At 39.8% G+C, this 22,696-nt stretch overlaps 2 protein-coding genes across 2 annotated transcripts; both read right to left on the bottom strand.

Moving 5' to 3' along the window:
- Nucleotides 1-314: 314 nt before the first annotated feature.
- Nucleotides 315-5,348, bottom strand: LOC125005247 (NACHT, LRR and PYD domains-containing protein 12-like; the record flags this gene model as incomplete). Its single annotated transcript, XM_047580439.1, has 4 exons — nucleotides 315-480; nucleotides 1,733-1,906; nucleotides 2,901-3,074; nucleotides 5,197-5,348. Coding segments are annotated over 4 exons (666 nt in total), but the record flags the coding sequence as incomplete, so codon positions are not given.
- A 7,869-nt stretch (nucleotides 5,349-13,217) lies between these two features.
- On the bottom strand, nucleotides 13,218-16,110 carry LOC125005436 (ribonuclease inhibitor-like; the record flags this gene model as incomplete). Its single annotated transcript, XM_047580787.1, has 4 exons — nucleotides 13,218-13,395; nucleotides 14,718-14,891; nucleotides 15,209-15,382; nucleotides 15,959-16,110. Coding segments are annotated over 4 exons (678 nt in total), but the record flags the coding sequence as incomplete, so codon positions are not given.
- Between the last annotated feature and the right edge of the window lie 6,586 nt (nucleotides 16,111-22,696).

Genomic DNA, 22,696 nt, shown 5'->3' with positions numbered 1-22,696 from the left:
CTTTGAAATAAACACAAAGCAAAGAAATCTTTGGACTTGATCAAGAAAACTTTGTCAGTTGAAACAAATGTGAGTTGAGAGGATCTTCTGGATCCAGATGTGACTCTTCAGCTCTAATCACAAACATTCATTGACTTCAACAACTAACAGTGGATGTTTTCTACACGTTCTGCTACAAAGACTTGGAGACAAGGAAACAGAAAAGATGAACTAAAGGACATTTACAGATTGATGGAGGAACATGAATTAGATTCAGTTGGTGATTAAACATATCAGATCTACAACAGTAACAGACAGTGAACTCACTCCAGAGTCTCCAGGCTACAGTCTGGACTCTCCAGAAATCCACACAGCTGCTTCACTCCTGAATCCTTCAGGCTGTTGATACTCAGGTCCAGATGTTTCAGATGGGAGGGGTTGGACTTCAGAGCTGGTCCCAGAGAATCACAGCTGATCTCTGACAAACTGCAGCTCCTCAACCTGAATAAAGAATAAAAGATTAAATGATTGATGATCAGTCAGATGTGTTGAGGTCTGAAATGTGTCCTGATCAATGAGCTGTTCTCTAAAATGAGTAGAGTGACTTTGTCCTTGTGTTATTGTGGATATTCGTTGTATTATATTTCTGCCACAATTTTGAGCAATTAACACGAAAAATTTGTTTTTTGCAAGAACTCAACATTATAGTTTGTCCAAAAGTTAAAATGAGGCAAAGATCAAAGCAGTTTGAATGAACAATAATCAAAAATGTGCTCAGGTCATTGTTTTTCATGCCTCTACAATCCACTTAAGTTTGCATTAACCACATTTGTTCCTCAGCTTTCCTCCTCTTGCTCCCTCTAAATGTTTTTCTCTCAGCTTTTTATTGCCTGTGCGCCAGAAAGGGCAAATTCTGATTGGTTGTTCACTATCCAATCATATTTTATATCAAAGAGGTAGTTCGAACGTTCATTCACTTCTTGTGTCGTTCTGTTCATGACTAGGCTGGTGTTTTCTCAGTGTTATTATCATCTATTTTAAATGTTTTTTTTTTTTTTAATTCCAGTGAAGAGAGGAAACAAAAGCAGAACAACAGTGTTATGTCTTTGTGTCAAACATCTAGTAAATACAACAGAGTAGTTACCTTTACAGTAAGTCCACATACTCATGTTTGTAGCTAATTAGCATTTAAGAACAGATGATGACTGTGAGTCTGAGTCTGAGAGAAGGTGACGACTGTTAAAGGAGGGAAACAGTCCCAATTTTATTTGAACAGAACAACTACTCAGTTCCTCTACCAGGATCGGGGGGTTGGAGAGGAAAGATCCAAACACATTTTAACACTGAGCCAAGTCGAGGGAGCGTGGAGGCAGAGTTGAGTTCACAGGGAAGAAAAAGCTGAGAGAGACAGAGATTGAACGAGAGCAGAGCATCAACCAGCTCTCTGAGGAAAAACATTTAGAGGGAGCAAGAGGAGGAAAACTGAGGAACATATGTGGTTGATGCAAACTTAAGTGGATTGTAGAGTCATGAAAAAACAATTATCTGAGCACATCATTGATCATTGTTCATTCAAACTGCTTTGTTATTTGCTTCATCTACAGGTTCTACATGTTCTACTACAAAGACTTGGAGACAAGGAAACAGAAAAGATGAACTAAAGGACATTTACAGATTGATGGAGGAACATAAATTAGATTCAGTTGGTGATTAAACATATCAGATCTACAACAGTAACAGACAGTGAACTCACTCCAGAGTCTCCAGTCTACAGTCTGGACTCTCCAGAAAACCACACAGCTGCTTCACTCCTGAATCCTTCAGGTTGTTTTTACTCAGGTCCAGATGTTTCAGATGGGAAGGGTTGGACTTCAGAGCTGAGACCAGAGAATCACAGCTGATCTCTGACAAATTGCAGCTCCTCAACCTGAATAACGTGTAAAAGATGTGAGTTTACAAAGTTCCTGTTGAAATCATCAAGAGTTTCATCATGTGTTCAGAGCTGAAGGTTCAGAATGAACAAGTTTAAAACCTGGAAACTCCAAACAGGTGAATCCAATGCGAAGCAGCTTCAAACAGTCAAATAGAAGAAGAGAAGAAGAACTCTCATTAATATTAATGACAACATGCTGCTGCTTCAATGAAGATGTGGCTCCATCTCTACAAGCACAACAAAAAACCCTCAGACATTTATTTTCACTTTCTACTCAAAGTTCAGAGAAATGTGGACTAATGATGGTCCAGACTCTAAGAGAAGTTCAGGTGATGATGGAGACATTTAAATGAGGACTAAACATGACACTTCATTTCATTATTCATCTTTACATTTAATTAGTTGTCAAACCTGACTGGACCATTTTCATTACTGTCCATGGACATAGTTCAACAAGCTGCTGCCATATTGACTATTACTGCTGATAATATATTACACTGATGATAGACTGAAGTGGATTTTATTTATTACATTTATTCTATTTTTTCTAGCGTCTATTTTATATCTATGTTTAAGGTGAGAAAGAAATCTACTGTATAACAATAGAGAGAAGAGACAATAAAAACCTTTGAAATCTAAAACTCTTGAATCCTGACTATTATCAAACAGTAGAGTCACAGTTTTCAGAGGACAAGGTGACGCCTTCATTCCAAAGAGATTCAGTTTAAAATGAGAGAAACCAGAGAAAAGAAGAAACTGATTAGAAAGTGGAAGCAGCAGATGTTTGCTACTGCTCCCTGATCAATGACTCCAACAACCAATCAGCTGATTGATCAGCTCCATCCTTCATCAGCAGCAAAATGAACCATTGAATATTTCAGCTTCTAGACCATCACATGGTTCATCCATGTGTTGGAGCAAACAGAGACTGAATATTAGTTACTGCCTCATAAATAAAAGAAAACTGATTGAATCAGAGCTGACTGACCTCAGAGTCTCCAGTCTACAGTCTGGACTCTCCAGAAATCCACACAGCTCCTTCACTCCTGAATCCTTCAGGTTGTTTTTACTCAGGTCCAGATGTTTCAGATGGGAGGGGTTGGACTTCAGAGCTGGTCCAAGAGAATCACAGCTGATCTCTGACAAACTGCAGCTCATCAACCTGAATAAAGAATAAAAGATGAAATGATTGATGATCAGTCAGATGTGTTGAGGTCTGAAATGTGTCCTGATCAATGAGCTGTTCTCTAAAATGAGTAGAGTGTCTTTGTCCTTATATTATTGTGGATATATTTTATGTTTTATGTTATTTACGTGCCACAATTCCGATCAATTAATGAGAAACTTTGAGCAAAAAACTTGATTTTTTTAAGAACTCAATATTATAATTTGTGCAAAAGTTAAAATGAAAACATCATTATCATCTATTTTAAATTAAAAAAAAAAAATTCCAGTGGAGAGACGAAACAAAAGCAGAACAACAGTGTTATGTCTTTGTGTCAATCATCTAGTAAATACAACAGAGTACTTACCTTTACAGTAAGTCCACATACTCATGTTTGTAGCTAATCAGCATTTAAAAAACAGATGATGACTGTGAGTCTGAGTCTGAGAGATGGTGACGACTGTTAAAGGAGGGAAACAGTCCCAACTTAATTTGAACAGAACTACTCAGTTCCTCTACCAGGACTGGGGGGTTAGAGAGGAGAGATCCAAACACATTTTAACACTGAGCCAAGTCGAGGGAGCGTGGAGGCAGATTCGAGTTCACAGGGAATAAAAAGCTGAGACAGACAGAGATTGAACGAGAGCAGAGCATCAACCAGCTCTCTGAGGAAAAACATTTAGAGGGAGCAAGAGGAGGAAAACTGAGGAACAAATGTGGCTGATGCAAACTTAAGTGGATTGTAGAGTCATGAAAAACAATGACCTGAGCACATTATTGATTATTGTTCATTCAAACTGCTTTGTTATTTGCTTCATCTACAGGTTCTACATGTTCTGCTACAAAGACTCAGCAGTAATGACTTCATGAGCTTCTTTACCGATACAATTGTTGTCATTAGAGATAAAATTCATAGCATCCTTCCACCTGTCAAAGATATAAGTACAGTGGCATTAGAAATCTCAGTAGGACCGAGTCAATATTTGGATTCTTTCTCTCTAATTGATGCTCCTGAGCTCTCTTCAGAGCTTCTAGATCCCATCCTGACTATGTTGCTCAAGGAGGTTTTTCCATTAATTGATACCTCCATATTAAATCAGATAAACTTATCTTTATTAACAGGATATATGTCCCAGTCTTTTAAAACTGCTGTAATTAAACCATTACTTAAAAAACCCACTCTTGACCCAGATGTTTTAGCCAACTATAGGCCAATTTCCAACCTTCCCTCTATCTCTAAAGTTTTATAAAAGGTTGTTGTCAATCAGTTGGTTGATCATTTAAACAGGAATGGTTTGTCTGCAGAGTTTCAGTCAGGTTTTAGAGCTCATCATAGTACAGAAATGGCTCTGGTTAAAGTTACCAATGATCTCCTCATGGCTTCAGACAGTGGACTTGTCTCTATACTTGTCCTGCTAAATCTCAGTGCTGCATTTGACACTATTGATCACAGTATTTTACTACAGAGACTTGAAAGTGTGATCAAGATTACAGGAACTGCATTAGACTGGTTTGAATCATATCTGTCAGATACCAATGTCAAAGTCCTGGCCAGAGAGGACAGATGGTTTGAGAGAGGAGTTAAGGAAGCCATCTATGTCAAAGTGGAAAAACCTTCTCTAAACAGAGGAGGTGGACTGAGATTTAATTTACCATCTATTTATAATTCAGTCTTGACTTCTGTCCCCAAGAAGTTTCAACACCATTCACACCTTGAGTCTCCAGGCTCCCATTGACAATAGCCTTGTTAGAGCTCTATTCATAGTGTAAGTAGCTTAGGCACACAGTTCCCCCCATTCAAGGACAGGTAAGTACCAGCCATTATGGAAATTAATGACCCCAGTTTCTGGTCAAGCAAGTTTCGGGTGGGTGGTACCCACAGAGGATTGTAGAGTCATGAAAAACAATGACCTGAGCACATTATTGATTATTGTTCATTCAAACTGATTTGTTATTGGCTTCATCTACAGGTTCTACACATTCTGCTACAAAGACTTGGAGACAATGAAACAGAAAAGATGAACTAAAGGACATTTACAGATTGATGGAGGAACATGAATTAGATTCAGTTGGTGATTAAACATATCAGATCTACAACAGTAACAGACAGTGAACTCACTCCAGAGTCTCCAGGCTACAGTCTGGACTCTCCAGAAAACCACACAGCTCCTTCACTCCTGAATCCTTCAGGTCATTTTCACTCAGGTCCAGAAGTTTCAGATGGGAGGGGTTGGACTTCAGAGCTGGTCCCAGAGAATCACAGCTGATCTCTGACAAACTGCAGCTCATCAACCTGAATAAAGAAGAAAAGATGTGAGTTTGATACTGTGTTGATGCCACACTTGACCAATTCTCCCCAGTAAAAGAGTTCTCTGATCTCAATGAGACAAACCTGGTTAAATAAAACATTTAAAAAACAAAGATCATTGTTCACTTTAATTGAGGCACTTGAGAGACTAAACAATTTTAATAAATGACCATTTTATCAATATCATGAAAGAAAGGCAAGTAAATGATGTGAGTTTTATTTCAAAAATGTCCAAAGTTTAGAGTCACCACAACTTTACCATCATATTCATCTCAGCACACAAAGAAAACATGGAGTCTGACCTCAGAGTCTCCAGTCTACAGTCTGGACTCTCCAGAAAACCACACAGCTGCTTCACTCCTGAATCCTTCAGGTTGTTGTAACTCAGGTCCAGATGTTTCAGATGGGAGGGGTTGGACTTCAGAACTGGTCCCAGAGAATCACAGCTGATCTCTGACAAACTGCAGCTCATGAACCTGAATAAAGAATAAAAGATGAAATGATTGATGATCAGTCAGATGTGTTGAGGTCTGAGATGTGTCCTGATCAATGAGCTGTTCTCTAAAATGAGTAAAGTGACTTTGTCCTTGTGTTAGTGTGGATCTTCATCATGTCAGCCTTCTACAGACATCATCCAAACGTCAGCACAACATTCAGACAACTATTGATGTCAACACAGATCAATAAGATGCTGCTGACCTCATTACAGGATCAATATCAATGATCAGACATTATCAGTCAAGTCACTTTGAAATAAACACAAAGCAAAGAAATCTTTGGACTTGATCAAGAAAACTTTGTCAGTTGAAACAAATGTGAGTTGAGAGGATCTTCTGGATCCAGATGTGACTCTTCAGCTCTAATCACAAACATTCATTGACTTCAACAACTAACAGTGGATGTTTTCTACACGTTCTGCTACAAAGACTTGGAGACAAGGAAACAGAAAAGATGAACTAAAGGACATTTACAGATTGATGGAGGAACATGAATTAGATTCAGTTGGTGATTAAACATATCAGATCTACAACAGTAACAGACAGTGAACTCACTCCAGAGTCTCCAGGCTACAGTCTGGACTCTCCAGAAATCCACACAGCTGCTTCACTCCTGAATCCTTCAGGCTGTTGATACTCAGGTCCAGATGTTTCAGATGGGAGGGGTTGGACTTCAGAGCTGGTCCCAGAGAATCACAGCTGATTTCTGACAAACTGCAGCTCCTCAACCTGAATAAAGAATAAAAGATTAAATGATTGATGATCAGTCAGATGTGTTGAGGTCTGAAATGTGTCCTGATCAATGAGCTGTTCTCTAAAATGAGTAGAGTGACTTTGTCCTTGTGTTATTGTGGATATTCGTTGTATTATATTTCTGCCACAATTTTGAGCAATTAACACGAAAAATTTGTTTTTTGCAAGAACTCAACATTATAGTTTGTCCAAAAGTTAAAATGAGGCAAAGATCAAAGCAGTTTGAATGAACAATAATCAAAAATGTGCTCAGGTCATTGTTTTTCATGCCTCTACAATCCACTTAAGTTTGCATTAACCACATTTGTTCCTCAGCTTTCCTCCTCTTGCTCCCTCTAAATGTTTTTCTCTCAGCTTTTTATTGCCTGTGCGCCAGAAAGGGCAAATTCTGATTGGTTGTTCACTATCCAATCATATTTTATATCAAAGAGGTAGTTCGAACGTTCATTCACTTCTTGTGTCGTTCTGTTCATGACTAGGCTGGTGTTTTCTCAGTGTTATTATCATCTATTTTAAATGTTTTTTTTTTTTTTTAATTCCAGTGAAGAGAGGAAACAAAAGCAGAACAACAGTGTTATGTCTTTGTGTCAAACATCTAGTAAATACAACAGAGTAGTTACCTTTACAGTAAGTCCACATACTCATGTTTGTAGCTAATTAGCATTTAAGAACAGATGATGACTGTGAGTCTGAGTCTGAGAGAAGGTGACGACTGTTAAAGGAGGGAAACAGTCCCAATTTTATTTGAACAGAACAACTACTCAGTTCCTCTACCAGGATCGGGGGGTTGGAGAGGAAAGATCCAAACACATTTTAACACTGAGCCAAGTCGAGGGAGCGTGGAGGCAGAGTTGAGTTCACAGGGAAGAAAAAGCTGAGAGAGACAGAGATTGAACGAGAGCAGAGCATCAACCAGCTCTCTGAGGAAAAACATTTAGAGGGAGCAAGAGGAGGAAAACTGAGGAACATATGTGGTTGATGCAAACTTAAGTGGATTGTAGAGTCATGAAAAACAATTATCTGAGCACATCATTGATCATTGTTCATTCAAACTGCTTTGTTATTTGCTTCATCTACAGGTTCTACATGTTCTACTACAAAGACTTGGAGACAAGGAAACAGAAAAGATGAACTAAAGGACATTTACAGATTGATGGAGGAACATAAATTAGATTCAGTTGGTGATTAAACATATCAGATCTACAACAGTAACAGACAGTGAACTCACTCCAGAGTCTCCAGTCTACAGTCTGGACTCTCCAGAAAACCACACAGCTGCTTCACTCCTGAATCCTTCAGGTTGTTGATACTCAGGTCCAGATGTTTCAGATGGGAGGGGTTGGACTTCAGAGCTGAGACCAGAGAATCACAGCTGATCTCTGACAAATTGCAGCTCCTCAACCTGAATAACGTGTAAAAGATGTGAGTTTACAAAGTTCCTGTTGAAATCATCAAGAGTTTCATCATGTGTTCAGAGCTGAAGGTTCAGAATGAACAAGTTTAAAACCTGGAAACTCCAAACAGGTGAATTTAATGCGAAGCAGCTTCAAACAGTCAAATAGAAGAAGAGAAGAAGAACTCTCATTAATATTAATGACAACATGCTGCTGCTTCAATGAAGATGTGGCTCCATCTCTACAAGCACAACAAAAAACCCTCAGACATTTATTTTCACTTTCTACTCAAAGTTAAGAGAAATGTGGACTAATGATGGTCCAGACTCTAAGAGAAGTTCAGGTGATGATGGAGACATTTAAATGAGGACTAAACATGACACTTCATTTCATTATTCATCTTTACATTTAATTAGTTGTCAAACCTGACTGGACCATTTTCATTACTGTCCATGGACATAGTTCAACAAGCTGCTGCCATATTGACTATTACTGCTGATAATATATTACACTGATGATAGACTGAAGTGGATTTTATTTATTACATTTATTCTATTTTTTCTAGCGTCTATTTTATATCTATGTTTAAGGTGAGAAAGAAATCTACTGTATAACAATAGAGAGAAGAGACAATAAAAACCTTTGAAATCTAAAACTCTTGAATCCTGACTATTATCAAACAGTAGAGTCACAGTTTTCAGAGGACAAGGTGACGCCTTCATTCCAAAGAGATTCAGTTTAAAATGAGAGAAACCAGAGAAAAGGAGAAACTGATTAGAAAGTGGAAGCAGCAGATGTTTGCTACTGCTCCCTGATCAATGACTCCAACAACCAATCAGCTGATTGATCAGCTCCATCCTTCATCAGCAGCAAAATGAACCATTGAATATTTCAGCTTCTAGACCATCACATGGTTCATCCATGTGTTGGAGCAAACAGAGACTGAATATTAGTTACTGCCTCATAAATAAAAGAAAACTGATTGAATCAGAGCTGACTGACCTCAGAGTCTCCAGTCTACAGTCTGGACTCTCCAGAAATCCACACAGCTCCTTCACTCCTGAATCCTTCAGGTTGTTTTTACTCAGGTCCAGATGTTTCAGATGGGAGGGGTTGGACTTCAGAGCTGGTCCAAGAGAATCACAGCTGATCTCTGACAAACTGCAGCTCATCAACCTGAATAAAGAATAAAAGATGAAATGATTGATGATCAGTCAGATGTGTTGAGGTCTGAAATGTGTCCTGATCAATGAGCTGTTCTCTAAAATGAGTAGAGTGTCTTTGTCCTTATATTATTGTGGATATATTTTATGTTTTATGTTATTTACGTGCCACAATTCCGATCAATTAATGAGAAACTTTGAGCAAAAAACTTGATTTTTTTAAGAACTCAATATTATAATTTGTGCAAAAGTTAAAATGAAAACATCATTATCATCTATTTTAAATTAAAAAAAAAAAATTCCAGTGGAGAGACGAAACAAAAGCAGAACAACAGTGTTATGTCTTTGTGTCAATCATCTAGTAAATACAACAGAGTACTTACCTTTACAGTAAGTCCACATACTCATGTTTGTAGCTAATCAGCATTTAAAAAACAGATGATGACTGTGAGTCTGAGTCTGAGAGATGGTGACGACTGTTAAAGGAGGGAAACAGTCCCAACTTAATTTGAACAGAACTACTCAGTTCCTCTACCAGGACTGGGGGTTAGAGAGGAGAGATCCAAACACATTTTAACACTGAGCCAAGTCGAGGGAGCGTGGAGGCAGATTCGAGTTCACAGGGAATAAAAAGCTGAGACAGACAGAGATTGAACGAGAGCAGAGCATCAACCAGCTCTCTGAGGAAAAACATTTAGAGGGAGCAAGAGGAGGAAAACTGAGGAACAAATGTGGCTGATGCAAACTTAAGTGGATTGTAGAGTCATGAAAAACAATGACCTGAGCACATTATTGATTATTGTTCATTCAAACTGCTTTGTTATTTGCTTCATCTACAGGTTCTACATGTTCTGCTACAAAGACTCAGCAGTAATGACTTCATGAGCTTCTTTACCGATACAATTGTTGTCATTAGAGATAAAATTCATAGCATCCTTCCACCTGTCAAAGATATAAGTACAGTGGCATTAGAAATCTCAGTAGGACCGAGTCAATATTTGGATTCTTTCTCTCTAATTGATGCTCCTGAGCTCTCTTCAGAGCTTCTAGATCCCATCCTGACTATGTTGCTCAAGGAGGTTTTTCCATTAATTGATACCTCCATATTAAATCAGATAAACTTATCTTTATTAACAGGATATATGTCCCAGTCTTTTAAAACTGCTGTAATTAAACCATTACTTAAAAAACCCACTCTTGACCCAGATGTTTTAGCCAACTATAGGCCAATTTCCAACCTTCCCTCTATCTCTAAAGTTTTATAAAAGGTTGTTGTCAATCAGTTGGTTCATCATTTAAACAGGAATGGTTTGTCTGCAGAGTTTCAGTCAGGTTTTAGAGCTCATCATAGTACAGAAATGGCTCTGGTTAAAGTTACCAATGATCTCCTCATGGCTTCAGACAGTGGACTTGTCTCTATACTTGTCCTGCTAAATCTCAGTGCTGCATTTGACACTATTGATCACAGTATTTTACTACAGAGACTTGAAAGTGTGATCAAGATTACAGGAACTGCATTAGACTGGTTTGAATCATATCTGTCAGATACCAATGTCAAAGTCCTGGCCAGAGAGGACAGATGGTTTGAGAGAGGAGTTAAGGAAGCCATCTATGTCAAAGTGGAAAAACCTTCTCTAAACAGAGGAGGTGGACTGAGATTTAATTTACCATCTATTTATAATTCAGTCTTGACTTCTGTCCCCAAGAAGTTTCAACACCATTCACACCTTGAGTCTCCAGGCTCCCATTGACAATAGCCTTGTTAGAGCTCTATTCATAGTGTAAGTAGCTTAGGCACACAGTTCCCCCCATTCAAGGACAGGTAAGTACCAGCCATTATGGAAATTAATGACCCCAGTTTCTGGTCAAGCAAGTTTCGGGTGGGTGGTACCCACAGAGTTTTTCCTATTCAAACCTCGATTTCCCACTAGTTTATCAGAACTGAAGAAACTACTCGGATGAGTGGCGAAACGTCTTCAAGAAATTCTACAAGTTCAGCTGACCTTACTCAACACTTTTTTGGAATATCTGTCAGACAGATTCCAGTTTGTCCATGTAAACAACAATTCTTCTATATATACCAAAGTAAGCTATGGAGTTCCTCAGGGTTTTGTGCTAGGACAGTATTATTAACATTATACATGCTTCCCTTTGGCAATATTATTAGAAAGCAAGGCATAAACTTCCATTGCTACGCAGATGATACCCAGCTATATTTATCCATGAAACCAGATGAAACTAATCAGCTGGTTAAACTCCAAGCATGCCTTAAAGACATAAAGGCTTGGATGACCTATAATTTTCTACTTTTAAACTCAGACAAAACAGAAGTTATCGTATTTGGCTCTAAACATGTCAGAGATTCATTATCTTATCACCTGGTTTTGTTGGATGGCATTACCTTGGCCTCCAGTACTACTGTGAAAAACCTTGGTGTTATATTTGACCAGGATATGTCCTTTAATTCTCACATAAAGCAGGTGACCAGGACTGCTTTCTTTCACCTTCATAATATCATCAACATTAGGAACATCCTTTCTCAGAGTGATGCGGAAAAAGTAGTTCATGCATTTGTGTCTTCCAGGCTGGATTATTGTAACTCGTTAGTGTCTGGCTCCAAATACTCTTTAAAAAGCCTCCAATTGATTCAAAACGCTACAGCAAGAGCACTGACAGGAATTAGCAAGAGAGATCATATTACTCCAGTATTAGCTTCTCTTCATTGGCTCCCTTTAAAATCTAGAATTGAATTTAAAATCCTCCTCCTTACATACAAGGCCCTGAAAGGCCTAGCTCCATCATATCTGAAAGACCTCATAGAACCATACTGTCCCAACAGATCACTACGATCTCTAAGTGCAGGTCTACTTGTGGTTCCTAGAGTTTCTAAAAGTAGAATGGGAGGTAGAGCCTTCAGCTATCAGGCTCCTCTCCTGTGGAACCAGCTCCCAGTTTGGGTTCGGGAGGCAGACACAGTCTCTACGTTTAAGGTCAGGACTAAGACTTTCCTTTTTGACAAAGCTTATAGTTAGAGCTGGACTTAACCATCCCTTAGTTATGCTGCTATAGGCCTAGGCTGCAGGGGGACGATGTACTGAGGACATGTCCTCTCCTCTTTCTTCTCTGACTCCTGTCCTCTAATATCTTATCATTTTATTTTCTATCTCTTATAATTTACTAACCACTGTGTCTCCCTCTCTCCCCTCCATCTTCTTGTGAGGGTCTCTGGTCTGGAGGCTGAATATCTGACCTGTGGAGTTCTAAGCTACATCTGCTGCCGTGGCCTCATCAACCAGCCCAGTCTTCATGGTCTGGAGTCTGTGTATCAGACCTGTGGAGCTCCATAAACTAAATCTGTCCCAGTCTTCATGTCCTCCTCCAGTTGTCCACTCCTACCTAGATGAACTATTCACCAACCTGCCCATGATTCCTGTTATACTCACAAACTGTCACAGATCATCAGTTATGTGTTATATTACTAGATCCTACATGTTTCCTTCAGCTTGATGTTTGTATCTATGACAGAAGTTTGTTTATCTGTTTCTCCTGTTCTTCTTTTCTCTCTATCTTCTCTGTTTCTACCCGGCTGGTCTTCAGCAGATGGTTCCTCCATATGAGCTGGTTCTGGTCAAGGTTTCTTCCTGTTGAAAGGAGTTTTTCCCTCAGGCTGCTCTGGAGGTTTCAGGATGGTTTTTATGAACATTCTTAAAGTGATTTGAATTGTTATTGGCGCTATATAAATAAAACTGAATTGACTTGACTTGACTTGACTTGACTTGACTGAATTGACTGAATTGAATTGAATTGAATTGAATTGAATTGAATTGAATTGAATTGAATTGAATTGAATTGAATTGAATTGAATTGAATTGAATTGAATGTTCTACAGGTTCTGCTACAAAGACTTGGAGACAAGGAAACAGAAAAGATGAACTAAAGGACATTTACAGACTGATGTAGGAACATGAATTAGATTCAGTTGGTGATTAAACATATCAGATCTACAACAGTAACACTCAGTGAACTCACCTCAGAGTCTCCAGTCTACAGTCTGGAGTCTTCAGAAAACCACACAGCTGCTTCACTCCTGAATCCTTCAGGTCGTTGTTAGTCAGGTCCAGATGTTTCAGATGGGAGGGGTTGGACTTCAGAGCTGGTCCAAGAGAATCACAGCTGATCTCTGACAAACTGCAGCTCTTCAACCTGAATGAAGAATAAAAGATGAAATTATTGATGATCAGTCAGATGTGTCGAGGTCTGAAATGTGTCCTGATCAATGAGCTGTTCTCTAAAATGAGTAGAGTGACTTTGTCCTTGTGTTATTGTGGATATGTTTTATGTTATTTTCGTGCCACAATTCCGATCAATTAATGAGAAACTTTGAGCAAAAAACTTGATTTTTTGCAAGAACTCAATATTATATTTTGTGCAAAAGTTAAAATGAAAATAAAGCAGTTTGAATTAACAATAATCAATAAAGTGCTGGTATAATTGTTTTTCATGACTCTACAATCCACTTAAGTTTGCATTAACAACACATTTGTTCCTCAGTTTTCCTCCTCTTGCTCCCTCTAAATGTTTTTCCTCAGAGAGCTGGTTGATGCTCTGCTCTCGTTCAGTCTCTGTCTCTCTCAGCTTTTTATTCCCTGTGCACCAGAAAGGACAAATTCTGATTGGCTGTTCAAAATCCAATCATATTTTATATCAAAGAGATATTTCCGGAAAAATCTCCGCCAGTTCATTTACTTCCTGTGTCGTTCTGTTCATGGTTAGCCTGGTGTTTTCTCAGTATTATCATCAGGTATTTTAAATGTTTTTTCTTTTTTTTTAAAAAAATTCCAGTGAAGAGAGGAAACAAAAGCAGAACAACAGTGTTATACCTTTGTGTCAATCATCTAGTATATACAACAGAGTAGTTACCTTTACAGTACGTCCACATACTCATGTTTGTAGCTAATCAGCATTTAAAAACAGGTGATGACTGTGAGTCTAAGTTTGAGAGAAGGTGACGACTGTTAAAGGAGGGAAACAGTCCCAACTTTATTTGAACAGAACTACTCAGTTCCTCTACCAGGACCGGGGGGTTGGAGAGGAGAGATTCAAACACATTTTAACACTGAGCCAAGTCGAGGGAGCGTGGAGGCAGAGTTTAGTTCACAGGGAATAAAAAGCTGAGACAGACAGAGATTGAACGAGAGCAGAGCATCAACCAGCTCTCTGAGGAAAAACATTTAGAGGGAGCAAGAGGAGGAAAACTGAGGAACAAATGTGGTTAATGCAAACTTAAGTGGATTGTAGAGTCATGAAAAACAATGACCTGAGCACATTATTGATTATTGTTCATTCAAACTGCTTTGTTTTTTTCTTCATCTACAGGTTCTACAGGTTCTGCTGCAAAGACTTGGAGACAAGGAAACAGAAAAGATGAACTAAAGGACATTTACAGATTGATGGAGGAACATGAATTAGATTCAGTTGGTGATTAAACATATCAGATCTACAACAGTAACAGACAGTGAACTCACTCCAGAGTCTCCAGTCTACAGTCTGGACTCTCCAGAAAACCACACAGCTGCTTCACTCCTGAATCCTTCAGGTTGTTTTTACTCAGGTCCAGATGTTTCAGATGGGAGGGGTTGGACTTCAGAGCTGGTCCCAGAGAATCACAGCTGATCTCTGACAAACTGCAGCTCATCAACCTGAATAAAGAATAAAAGATGTGAGTTTAATACTGTGTTGATGCCACACTTGACCAATTCTCCCCTGTAAAAGAGATCTCTGATCTCAATGAGACAAACCTGGTTAAATAAAATATTAAAAAGACAAAGTTCATTGTTCACTATAATTGAGTCACTTGAGAGACTAAACTATTTCAATAAATGACCATTTTATCAATATCATGAAAGAAAGGCAAGTAACTGACGTGAGTTTTATTTCAAAAATGTCCAAAGTTTAGAGTCACCACAACTTTACCATCATATTCATCTCAGCACACAAAGAAAACATGGAGTCTGACCTCAGAGTCTCCAGTCTACAGTCTGGACTCTCCAGAAAACCACACAGCTGCTTCACTCCTGAATCCTTCAGGTTGTTTTTACTCAGGTCCAGATGTTTCAGATGGGAGGGGTTGGACTTCAGAGCTGAGACCAGAGAATCACAGCTGATCTCTGACAAACTGCAGCTCATCAACCTGAATAAAGAATAAAAGATGAAATGATTGATGATCAGTCAGATGTGTTGAGGTCTGAAATGTGTCCTGATCAATGAGCTGTTCTCTAAAATGAGTAGAGTGACTTTGTCCTTGTGTTATTGTGGATCTTCATCATTTCAGCCTTCTACAGATATCATCCAAACATCAGCACAACATTCAGACAACTATTGATGTCAACACAGATCAATAAGATGCTGCTGACCTCATTACAGGATCAATATCAATGATCAGACATTATCAGTCAAGTCACTTTGAAATAAACACAAAACAAAGAAATCTTTGCACTTGATCAAGAAAACTTTGTCAGTTGAAACAAATGTGAGTTGAGAGGATCTTCTGGATCCAGATGTGACTCTTCAGCTCTAATCACAAACATTCATTGACTTCAACAACTAACAGTGGATGTTTTCTACACGTTCTGCCACAAAAACTTGGAGACAAGGAAACAGAAAAGATGAACTAAAGGACATTTACAGATTGATGGAGGAACATGAATTAGATTCAGTTGGTGATTAAACATATCAGATCTACAACAGTAACAGACAGTGAACTCACTCCAGAGTCTCCAGTCTACAGTCTGGACTCTCCAGAAAACCACACAGCTGCTTCACTCCTGAATCCTTCAGGTTGTTGTCACTCAGGTCCAGATGTTTCAGATGGGAGGGGTTGGACTTCAGAGCTGAGACCAGAGAATCACAGCTGATCTCTGACAAACTGCAGCTACACAACCTGAATAAAGAATAAAAGATGTAGATTAAATCATTAATAATCAGATGTTTTCAGGTTTTAAATTGCAGCAGTAGAGTCATGATACTGAGTTCCGGACTTTTCTGTTATTCAGTTTCCTGGGGACCCATCTTTCTTCCACCATGATAAAAATAAAAACCATCATCAGTTAGGACAGAACACGCCAGGCCAGTCCTCCTTGAATTTCTGGAGTCTCCTTCTGGAAACCCTCCAGGAGGAGATGCCAGTTTTGAGCCTCACCTCTGCTGTCCTGCCTCCTGTTGATACCTCAGCTGTCAGGACTTTAAAGAACTAATCCCTCTCCTTGCATCATTCTTTAACTGGACTCTTAAAGATGAGGAAGAAGATCAGCCATCCTCATTGACAGAGAATAATTATCAGAAAACTGTAGTGATGTCAGGCCCATATCTATTCTCTATGTAGACTACAAGATACACAATTATAATAGAAAAGACATATGAGACATTTGAGACTCTGTAAATAATCAGCTCCATCCAAACAACAGACCAGAGCTGTTTTAATGAGTCTTGATGATTTTGATAGAATACATTGGAGCTTCTCTCAGTCTCTGTCTCTCAGACTGAATTAAATCCATTCAAAGTATTTATTCAAAGCTACAACTTGAATAAGAACCAATGGCATTCATGTCCTCTGCCTCCTGATCTGGAGGCTCCTTCTCTTTTCTTTGTTTCTGGTGTTTAATTACAGGAGTGGAGTCAGGTGAGAGGAGTAGTTCACCAGCTGTTACTGACTCAATCAACTCCACTATTTATTCCAGGCTTCCCTCCATCTCATCACCACATCAGTAGACATGTTCAGACATCAGGAAGTTTCTGTGTTTTCTCAATTTCAATCATAATAATTTCTTTATCTTGTTGTTAGATCCTGTTCTTCTCATCCTGCTCTGTAGCTTCTTTCTGTCTGTTTTACCTCTGCCTGGTTTTGGACCTGAAAGAAGATCTTAATGTTCAACATCTTTTAAACTAATAATCCCCCATTGAAACCTGAAACTCTGTTTGTTGTGTTCTTCTGGGTTCAGTAGTGAACCTCCACCCTGACACCTCCCTCCTCTTTGCCTCCAGTAAATGGTTTTAGATTTATACAGAGCTTTTCTACCTACTGCTGCCAAAGTAGCGGTATGATCATACAAACAGATGGAGATGTAAATCTTTTATGATTACAGTTTCTTTTATTTTACTAGATATTACTTATTTTTTATTTTGCTACTATAATTGTATTTTATTTCGTCTTTCTTTTTACTAAGTCTGACAAAAGTCTAAGAAAAGCAACATATTATTTGTTCTGCAACAGTGAAGAGCATGTCCAGGCTAACATAAACCAGATGGGCAGCAAAGCTGACCACATCTCTGTTAAGTGTTGTCAAAGAACATTTTCCCATTCAAATAGAACTGATTAACTTAACTTAATTAGTTAAGAAATTAACTGTGACAGTAGTTTGCAAAACATTGTTTTGGGGGTGCTGCCATCTGCCACCGTGAAAGATCGATCCCTGCTTCAGGGTCATCCTGTTCTGCCTAATTTTTGGATCTTTCCATCTTCACCACACCTCACAGTCACACCATGCACATTTAGAAGCACTACACTGAAAATGTTCCAGTCTGAAACATTGTCTCTGAATGCTGTGTAATCAAATATATGGTATATTAAAAAATTATATAATAACCAAATATATATACACACGTATATAAATACCAGTATGCACCGGTATACCACCCAGCCCTAGATGCAATGAAGCTACATGACAGAATGAGGAATTGAAGGCATTAATATTAAACAACAGCAACAAAAATATGCTCATTTGCTGATGATATCATATCATTGGAGAGTACCAATACAAGCTTTACCCTTTTAACATCTTCAACTGAAATGGGAATTTTAAGTTTGACTTAACCATTTAAAACCGAACGGATCATGGGCATTGTTTTTTTCACAGTGGTTTGCACTGGGAAATTGTGCTTTTGTCTGGAAGACCTTCATGACATCTCAAGATTATTACTACCTTTGGTTTTACCAACAAATTCCTCCAAACAACTCTCTCTTCCTGACAGACAAGAACAGGAAGTATCTGGAAAATCTCATTTGCAGGGCTGGCTCAGTTTAAGGAAGGAGTCTGCCCTCTGTGGGGACTGTCACTGAAAGGTGCTACATGAAGAAGTTACACAACATCCTGGACTGTGACAGTTACCTCCTTCACTCCACCCTCGCTCTACAGGAAAGCAGCCACACAGTGCTTCATTCCCATCAGAATACACAATGCTAACTGTTAGAATAAAATTTCTGTATAAACAAACAAACAAACTGATACTGACTGGATGTGCTGAAGAACAAGATGAGTTGAAGATCAACACAACACAACAACACAGTGGATGTTGTCCTCCATCTGGTCTGATTGGAGTCAGACTATAAGGGGATTTGTCCACAGACAGTATGGACAGAAAGAATGATTAGTGACACCAAGAACTCTGTTAATGTCAACACATGTGAAGACTGGACTTGATGTGGTTTGTGATCAGGCCCACCACCGATGACTGAGGAGATACCTGCTGATGTTCAGGAACATGATGCTCCTTCATTTCAACTCTTTGAGCTCCTTTTCTATCTAACAGTCCTGACAAGAGAACTCATCTAAACTGGATCTCCATTCTTCAGAAGCCTGAGAAGAAAAGAAATGAAAACTGACCTCAGAGTCTCCAGTTTACAGTTTGGACTCTCCAGTCCAGCAGACAGATGCTTCACTCCTGAATCCTTCAGGTTGTTGATACTCAGGTCCAGATGTTTCAGATTAGAGGACTGGGAGCTGAGGACTGAAGACAGAGCTTCACAGCTTCTCTCTGAGAGGTTACAGTTTCTCAGGCTGAAGAGACAATGACAGAAAACCCTTTAACTTAGCGACCAGCTGACAGGTTGATGTGTATTTATTGATGATGAACTTACAGAGCTTTGTTGGAGGCTTTGACCACTGGCAGCAGCCTCAGAAGAGCCTCCCCTGAAGCAGAGTATTTCTTCAGGTCAAACTCATCCAGATCTTCTCCTGATGACAGTAAGATGAAGATCAGAGCTGACCACTGAGCAGGAGACAGTTTATCTGTGGAGAGATGTCCTGATCTCAGGGACTGTTGGATCTCCTCCACTAGAGAAACATCATTCAGTTCATTCAGACAGTGGAACAGATTGATGCTTCTCTCTGCAGACACATTCTCACTGATCTTCTCCTTGATGTACTGGACTGTTTCCTGATTGGTCTGTGATCTACTTCCTGTCTGTGTCAGCATGCCTCGTAGGAGAGTCTGGTTGGTCTGCAGTGAAAGACCCAGGAGGAAGCGGAGGAACAAGTCCAGGTGTCCATTTGGACTCTGTAAGGCCTTGTCCACAGCACTCTGATGGAGACGTATTAGTTTACGCTTGTTTCTAAAGATTTTAGACTTCAGACATGTAGTTTGTTGTTCTTCCATCAGGTTGACACCAGAGTTGATGAAGGTCAGATGGACACGAAGAGCAGCCAGAAACTCCTGAACGCTCAGGTGGACGAAGCAGAACACCTTGTCCTGGTACAGGCCTCTCTCCTCTTTAAAGATCTGTGTCAACACTCCTGAGTACACTGAGGCTGCTCTGATATCGATGCCACACTCTCTCAGGTCTGATTCATAGAAGATCAGGTTTCCTTTCTGCAGCTGATCAAAAGCCAGTTTTCCCAGAGACTTAATCATCTTCCTGCTCTTTTTATCCCAGAGTGGATCAGTCTCAGCTCCTCCATCATACTTGTCCTTCTTGACTTTGGCCTGAACCACCAGGAAGTGGATGTACATCTCAGTCAGGGTCTTGGGCAGCTCTCCTCCCCCTCTGGTTTCCAACACATCCTCCAGAACTGTAGCCGTGATCCAGCAGAAGACTGGGATGCGACACATGATGTGGAGGCTTCGTGATGTCTTGATGTGGGAGATGATGCTGCTGGCCTGCTCCTCATCTCTGAACCTCTTCCTGAAGTACTCCTCCTTCTGGGGGTCAGTGAACCCTCTGACCTCTGTCACCATGTCAACACACTCAGGAGGGATCTGATTGGCTGCTGCAGGTCGTGTGGTTATCCAGAGGTGAGCAGAGGGAAGCAGTTTCCCCCTGATGAGGTTTGTCAGCAGCACATCCACTGAGGTGGACTCTGTAACATCAGTCAGGATCTCAGTCTTGTGGAAGTCCAGAGGAAGTCGACACTCATCCAGGCCGTCAAAGATGAACACAACCTGAAACTCTTCAAAGCTGCAGATTCCTGCTTCTTTGGTTTCAGTGAAGAAGTGATGAACAAGTTCCACCAAGCTGAACTTTCTCTCTTTCACCACATTCAGCTCTCTGAAAGTCAATGGAAATATGAAGAGGATGTCCTGGTTGGCTTTGTCTTCAGCCCAGTCCAGAGTGAACTTCTGTGTTAAGACTGTTTTCCCAATGCCAGCCACTCCCTTTGTCATCACTCTTCTGATTGGTCCATGTCTTCCAGGTGAGGCTTTAAAGAGGTCTTCTTGTCTGATGCTTGTTTCTGCTCTGTGTGGTTTCCTGGATGCTGTTTCAATCTGTCTGACCTCATGTTCATCATTGACCTCTGCAGTCCCTCCCTCTGTGATGTAGAGCTCTGTGTAGATCTCATTCAGAAGGGTTGAGTTTCCAGCTTTAGCAGTCCCCTCAAACACACACTGGAACTTCTCCTTCAGAGCAGATTTAACTTTACATCCACAAACTGCAGCTTCATGTCCTATAATGAACAAACAACAAATATGATGAACGAATAAATTCTCCAGTAAACATTCCAACATGTCATTGTTGTTAGACAAATTAGAATTAGAAAAGCTTTATTCGTCCCACAATGGGGTAATTGCAGTTTGCAACAGCATACATAGGGGCAAAAAAATAAAGAGTAAATTGTTAAGAGGCCGATATTGAACGGAGTTGTATACAGTACAGAGTAAGTAGTGAACGGTAAGAGGGTTCAACCTCAATCTGGTGTATGACCCCAGAACAAAAAGATCCATGAAAGCCAGTTGTAGAAGAAGGTAAACAGAGTCGGTAGAAGAATATTCCATGTTGTGTAGATTGAAAAGCTGAACTATTATCTGTCTGGTTGTTGTTTGATCTGCTGCATGAACGACTCCAGGGGCCTCATGTACAAAGACTTTGTGAATTTCCTACTAAAAGAGGATGTAAGCTCAAAACCAGAGAACATTGCTCAACCAAAAATCCTGATGTGTGAAGAGTCTGTGCGTACACATGAATCCATGCATTCTCCCTTGTGTCCCAATAAAACAGAACAGAATAGATCAACATGGAATTGAGCACACATGTTCGAGTACCCCTCCCCTCCTTGTCTTTTTCTTCTTGTTTAATGGCAAATAACTGTTAGGTGCATTACTGCCACTATCTGAAATGGAGTGTGAAGCAGCAATAATCCCTGCACTTTGCAAAAACCTAAAAATAGCCATATGTGCAACCAGAAAATTAAAACAAAAGGATGAGTAGGGTGGTAAAAAAAGAACAGAAAGCAAATCAGTATTTAATTCAGCCCCGCCTACACAGACTCACACATTAATGGTTGATTTAATGATTAAATCCGTGGTCTAACCTGGTGAATAGTTCAGCTACATCCCCACTTTGCTCCAAACATCTGTCCAGACTATGATTTATAGCACATCCTTCATAATTCTTAAGTGAAGAAGAGATGCTTATTCACACTGGATTAGTTTTATATCAGGACCTCTGTGTTTACCATAATTATAAAACAACAACATAATAATTTGTAGCTTTTCGTAAACTGAAAATTGGTGCTCAGACCTCGAATGAACTGCAGGTCCTCCCTCTTTGTATGTTGCCTTTTTCCAGTTTCTGAATCCCCCTGGTGAGTCAAACACTGTCTCTTGGCTGATAGGGGGGCTGAAATGTCTGCAGACGTAACAATACGACGAGTCCAGCATTTTGGAATACTCCAGCCAAGGATGAATGTCATACCAGGCTACCAGGGGGCTGCGGACTCAGAGTTATGGGGGCACTGGACCCTGCTAGCTAGACTAGACTGCGTCTAGGTTTGTTGTGAGGCAAATACTCACAACAAACCTATGCGGTCATAATCTTTTTGTAGGCTGTCTGAGACCCAGCATTCTGTTGCCACAGAGAACAGGTCCACAGCTGGGCCACAACTTCTGTTGCCAAGGCTACGGGGGCCAACTGCTGCTGTATGCTGTCTAACCAAAGGGCAGGTACAAATACTGTACTCTAGGTTTTGCCCTCCGAACGACTGTTTATATCTCAGCAACGATGGGTCGTTCGGGAAAAATCAACCACCTGTGTGTGTAACATAAAGTTACCTGCATGTTTGTGTATGTATGTGTGGCGCACATATGTGCACATGTGTGTATGACTATAATTACAAAGTTACCTGTGTGTGTAGTAGAGGAGTGTGTGTTGGTGTGCACTGTTGTAACATAAATGTATGGGAGACAGGGATCCGCAGTATTAACAGCAGAGACATCAGAGGAGTCACTGATTAAT

This window comes from Mugil cephalus, chromosome 3, assembly GCF_022458985.1.
Source record: "Mugil cephalus isolate CIBA_MC_2020 chromosome 3, CIBA_Mcephalus_1.1, whole genome shotgun sequence".
Classification (NCBI taxonomy): Eukaryota; Metazoa; Chordata; class Actinopteri; order Mugiliformes; family Mugilidae; genus Mugil; species Mugil cephalus.
The sequence above is the reverse complement of the archived record's forward strand: the minus strand, read 5'-3'. Positions and strand labels throughout refer to the sequence as shown.